This window comes from Cebus imitator, unplaced genomic scaffold (genome assembly GCF_001604975.1).
Source record: "Cebus imitator isolate Cc_AM_T3 unplaced genomic scaffold, Cebus_imitator-1.0 Scaffold79, whole genome shotgun sequence".
NCBI lineage: Eukaryota > Metazoa > Chordata > Mammalia > Primates > Cebidae > Cebus > Cebus imitator.
Window position 1 is genome coordinate 4,096,181 of NW_016107394.1, and position 5,800 is coordinate 4,101,980.

General features: G+C 37.0%; 1 protein-coding gene across 3 annotated transcripts in view; it reads left to right on the top strand.

Annotated features, from left to right (window-relative positions):
• Positions 1-5,800, top strand: part of PPME1 (protein phosphatase methylesterase 1) — a 74,894-nt gene that overhangs the window by 63,772 nt on the left and 5,322 nt on the right. For 2 of the 3 annotated variants that reach the window (XR_001826573.2, XM_017532978.2), the window contains exons 10-11: positions 2,208-2,337; positions 3,198-3,242. Coding sequence is in view for 2 of the 3 variants with exons in the window: in XM_017532978.2 (XP_017388467.1) it covers positions 2,208-2,337; positions 3,198-3,242 (175 nt within the window). In the remaining variant the exon portion in view is untranslated. Of the gene's footprint in view, positions 1-2,165; positions 2,338-3,197; positions 3,243-5,800 lie in introns of all 3 variants that reach the window. The other variant, XM_017532977.2, reaches the window with a different exon arrangement.

A 5,800-nucleotide genomic window follows, 5' to 3' on the forward strand; every position in this document is an offset into this window, starting at 1 on the left:
TAACATAAAAATTTTAAGTATACAGTTAAGTAGTATTAAGTATATTCATGTTTTATGAAACATCTGAGATTTTATGCCTGCTAAACAACAACTCCCCTTTTCCAAAAGTCTTCCAACGGCCCCTGGTTACCACCATTCTACTTTCTGTATCTATGAATTTGACTATTTGAGATACTTCATATAAGTGAGATCATATAGTATGGGTCTTTGTGACTGGCTTATGTCACTTTGCATAATATCCTCAAAGTTCATTCCCTATGCAGCATGTGATAGCATTTCTTTCCTTTTTATGGCTGAATTATATATGTATATACCACATTTCATTTATTCATTCATCCATCAGTGGCCATTTGAGTTGCTTCCACCTCTTGGCTATTATCCATAGTGCTGCTATGAACATGGGTTTGCAGATATCTTTGAGACTTTGTTTTCAGTTCCTTGTATATGTACCCAGAAGTGGGATTCCTGGATCGTGTAGTTCTATTTTTAATATTTTGAGGAACTGCCTTGATGTTTTTCTTATTGGTTGAACCATCTTACAACTCAGTGCACAAGGGTTCCAGATTCTTCATATCCTCACCAACACTTATTTTTCTCTTTTTTGATAGTAGTCATCCTAATGGGGGTGAGCATTTATTTACTGATTACTGATGTTAAGCGTTGTTTCATATGCTTCTTGGCCACTTCCTTATCACCTCTGGAGAAATGTCTATTCAAGTCCTTTGACCATTTTTTAATCAGGTTACTTGATGTTTTTGGTGCTGAATTGTAGGAGTCATTTATATATTCTGAATATTAATCCATTTTAAGATACATGATTTGCAAAGATTTTTCTCCTATTCTATAGACGTACCATTTGTCTATTTTTGCTTTTGTTCACTGCTTTTGGTGTTATAGTCAATAAATCATTGCCAAGTCTAGTGTCCAGCTTTTCCTCCATGTTTTCTTCTAAGAGTTTTATAGTCTTAGTCTTACATTTAGGTCTTTAATCCATTTGAGTTAATTTTTGAATATGGGATAAGCCCCAGCTTCATTCTTTGGCATATGCATATCTGTTTGGTTATCCCAGTGCTGTTTGTTGAAGAGAATGTTCTTCCCCCATTGAATGGTCTTAGCACTCTTGTGAAAAATCATTTGACCATTTATGTGGAAGTTTATTTTTGGACTCTCTGTTCTATTTTGCTGGTCTATTTGTCTTTATGCCAGTACCAAGCTGTTTCAATTACTGTATCTTTGTAACTGGGGAGTGTGAGTTCTCCAATTTTGTTCTTCAAAATTGTTTTGGCTAGTCAGTGTTTCATGAGATTGTATATGAATTTTAACATGATTTTTTTCTATTTCCTAAGAAAAGCCATTGGAATTTTGATAGAGATTATGTTGAATCTGTAGATTACTTTGGGTAGTATGGACATCTTAAGCATCCACTGATCTTTAACATAATGTGTTAGTCTTGTGTTCACTTTTAGATTTTCATATTGTGGTTGATTCAGTATATTTATTTCAATTATAATGTTTCAGATATTTCAGTGGCATAGAAAACTATAGAGAATTATTTGTTTTTTCAGCCAATATTTTATTGCAGACTGTGCTTATACTATCAAGATTTAAAAGATGTTGAGGTTTTGTCATATTTGTCTCGTATTTCCTTTCAAAAGTACTATTGCAGGAACATTATATCATTATCATAAAATATAAGAAAAAAATGCTCTACTAACACATCAACCTATTTTCAGTTTCCTTTTCAGTTCTTTACTATAAGTATACCACATTTTTCCAGTAGTAATCCTAACTTAGATTCTGACATGTTGTAATCTGTTTCTTGCTTATATTATAAGCATTTTTTTCATACTGCAATATGTTCTTTGTAGTTATTCTGTTGATGAAACATCCTTTTGCCAGCCAAGTATAAGAAACCCTTAATATTGGCGCTGCCATTTACTAGCTTTGTGATCTTAAGAAAGTTTCCTAAGTTCACAGAAACTAATTGGAATAAAAAGTAAACTCATAATTATCTTAAAATGAATATTATAATGACCCATACCACAAGACTGTTATAAGGATTAAACTTATATTAAAATGTCTAGGACTCAGTAGGTCCTTAATAAGTGCTAGTTTCCTTCCCTTTCCTTTTCCCAAAGATCTAGTTTTTAATCCTGTTCTTCCAGGGGTTACCCTCAGAGACTCAGAACTTACTTTTATTCCTCCAGACCAAGAAAGACCATCCATACACCTGGAGAATTGAACTGGCAAAAACAGAAAAATACTGGGATGGCTGGTTCCGAGGCTTATCCAATCTCTTTCTTAGTTGTCCCATCCCTAAATTGCTGCTCTTGGCTGGTAAGTATATATGTGCATGTATTAGTGCAGGCTGATGTAACAAAATAACATAGGCTGGGTGGCTTAAACAACAGAAATTTATTTTCTCACAGTTCTGGAGGCTGGGTCCAGCGTGGTCAGGTTGTGGTGAGGGCTCTCTTCCTGGCTTGCCTTCTCTCTGTGCCCTAATATGGCCAAGAAAGAGTGAACCTGAGCTCTCTGGTGTCTCTTCTTTTAAGGACATTAATTAAGGATATTTATCCTATGTCAGAGCTCTGCCCTCATGACCTTATTTTAAACTTTATTATGTCCTTACAGGCCCTAGTTCCAAATATAGTCACATTGGGAATTGGAGCTTCAACATGAGTTTTAGGAGGACATAGCTCAGTCCATAGCAGTGTTGTTATACAGTCATCCCAATATGACCTTGTTAAAAATTCTCACCCAGTGAGCAGTGACTTCCAGAGTAGAGTACCTTCATCATTCATCTATGCCTTTTCTCCTTCCCATACCCAATCTCTAAACCTAACTAAGCATAAGCATTCATCTAAGCATTAGGACGACCTAATTCTGGCCTGACCTTTCTACTTGGACAAGCCCAAGTCCTTCTTAGCCTAGAGCTATACAAAGTGGTATAAGGATATTCTGAGTATCATGACAATCAAAATAGTAAACCCTGTTTTCAGAACCAGTTTAAATTAACATAGTAATTATAGGGGAATCTCAACCCGAAAAGTTTTATCTGGTGGTGAGAATATGCTCTGGGAGTTAGGATTGATATAAACATGAATTGAGAATTTCATGTTTACAACTTTGTAACACTTTTTACTTAGTACTTGAAGAACAAAATCTATTTCACAATGAATTCTCTTGTTTTCTAGGTGTTGATAGGTTGGATAAAGATCTGACCATTGGCCAGATGCAAGGTAAGTTATCAAGAAATTATGCCCCTGGACCTTTTTCTGAGGAAAGGGTGATAGGGCAATTAGCATTCTGAGATAGTGGTATAACAGAAAAAGCATGAGCTTTAGAGTCAGACCCAAGTTGGACATCCTCCTCTACTCCTGACCCGCTATATGATTATGGGCAAGTATTTCGCTTTTCTGAGCTTTAATTTGTTAAAAAATTCCATCCAAAAATGAAGATTATAATACTACTTATATCTCATTTATAAGAGTTAAAATGAGGCAATGTGTTTAAAAATTATAAAGTACTGTATAGGTGTATAATACTCTGAAAGGAGATAATTCTGACTACTGGTCAGCTTTTTTTGTTTGTTTGTTTGTTTTGTTTTCTGAGACGGAGTCTCACTCTGTTGCCCAGGGTGGAGTATAGTGGTGCAATCTCGGTTCACTGCAACCTCCACCTCCCAGGTTCAAGCAATTCTCCTGCCTTGGCCACCTGAGTAACTGGGATTACAGGCATGTGTCACCACACCAGCGGCTAATTTTTGTATTTTTAGTAGACATGGAGTTTCACCATTTTGACCAGGCTGGTCTCAACTCCTGACCTCAAGTGATCTGCCTGCCTCAGCTTCCCAAAGTGCTGGGATTGCAGGTGTGAGCCACCACACCTGGCCAGTATTTTTATTATTGTTAGAATTTTTAAGAAAGGGAAAGGCTCAAGGTAATCCAAACATAAAAAGGTATATCTCTTTAGAAGACAGCAGGTAAGATGGTAAAAGCAAGGTCTCTGAAGTTCAGAGAACTAGGTTTTGAATACTGCTTTTCCAGTAATTTTTTGACTCTGGGCAAGTTATCTGACTTGCCTCAGCTTTAGTCTTCTTAATCTATAAAATGAAAAAACTGATGGCAGCCTCCAAAGGATTGTGAGGTATAATGAGTAGGAAAGTGACATGCTGAACACTATACAGATGCATGTGTGTTAGCTAGAGTGACAATGGAGGCAGCAGGTCCAATTCTGTGGGGGCTGTTGCTTTAGTACAGGTAAAAGACCCAGTGAAAGTGAAGTCAGTAGGCATGCAACTTTTGGGTTATGGGAAGAAGAGGCGCCAACTCCAAGACCCAAGTTTCAAGCTCAAACGGAATCTGTTCTAGACCTTTCTTCTCTACTTACTTTCCCTGGACAATTTCATGGCTTCCATTTATAACTTGATGACTCCCAAAGCTAAACATCCAACACACCCCTCTCCCTGAGAGGTCTAGTCCTGTCCCATGTAGCAAACCTGCTGGAGAGTCTCATGAGACTCTCAAACTTCTTTTAGCCATCCTCAAGCTTTCCACAGCAAAAGGAGCTATATTCCCTCATAATAGTTGTTCAAAGGCTCTTGACTATAAAACTCTAGTCCCAGACCCTCATGCCTTTGCCTTCTTTTAACTACATTGTATCATGAGGTCTGAACAAGACCATGAGCTGGGACTGTGTGATTTTTTTTCATGGCACTGATGTTGGTAATTATGAGCTTAGACACTTATTTAAGTAGATGCTTATAAGTGTATAAGCCCATAATTACCAACATCAGTGCCATGAAGTTGAATATAAGACACTTAAATTCAATTCAAGAAACTTTCCTAGGCACCTTCTCTGTGTAAGACGTATGCATGATGCTGGGCAGACAGAAGAATCAGACATGGCCCCTGATACTGCCTGAAGGCAGCTGACATGGACTGGGATAGCATTTGAAATCACTGTTGATCACCAGCCTTGGAATCAGACAATCCTGAGTTTGGATCACTGTTAATATTTCTGCAGCATGAGTGAATTGCTAACTTCTTTAATTTTGAGTTTCTTCATCTATAAAATGGAGATAATGATATATCTCAGTACAGTTATATGAAGTTTAAATGGAAAAAAATGTGGATAGTCTAACAAATGATGCCTTTCATTATATCCAGGAAGTAATCATGATTCTTTACGAGATGCCCTCCTGTTTCCTCAGTATAGATTATATCAAGACCACCTTCTGGTTTAATGAAAGCCTCCTATGAGTATAGAGGGTAAATGGCGAGGATAAGGAACATCCCACAAAACAAAGGGAAATGGCTAAGTCTGCATAGATTCTAAACCACAGCTATCCCAGCTGTGTTCAAACCAGCTGACTTAATTATAGAATCCTGGAAAACTACCACCTAGTCATAGTACAACTTGGGTAATTTAGGCCCTTTGAACCTAAGGCTCCTAATCTGTACAATCTGAAATATTCCCACTTCATAGAATAATTGCAAGGATTACCCCTGAGCATGTTATTTTACGTGTACCTGGCTCAGTGTTGTTGGAATATGTGAGTTCTCCCTGATTATACCTACTCTTCCAAAGAGGAATGACAAATGCATCCCTAGTCATTAGAGCTGATACAACAGAAAGAACAGGGAGATTGGAGTAGAACGTTTTGGATCTGGCTATTTGTTCATCATTCATTCAGTAAAGACTTAATACCTGTGTTGGGTACTATTAAGGATATAGAGCAAGCAATAACACCATTATTCCCTGTTCTTTTTTTTTTTTTTTTTTTTTTTTTTTTTTT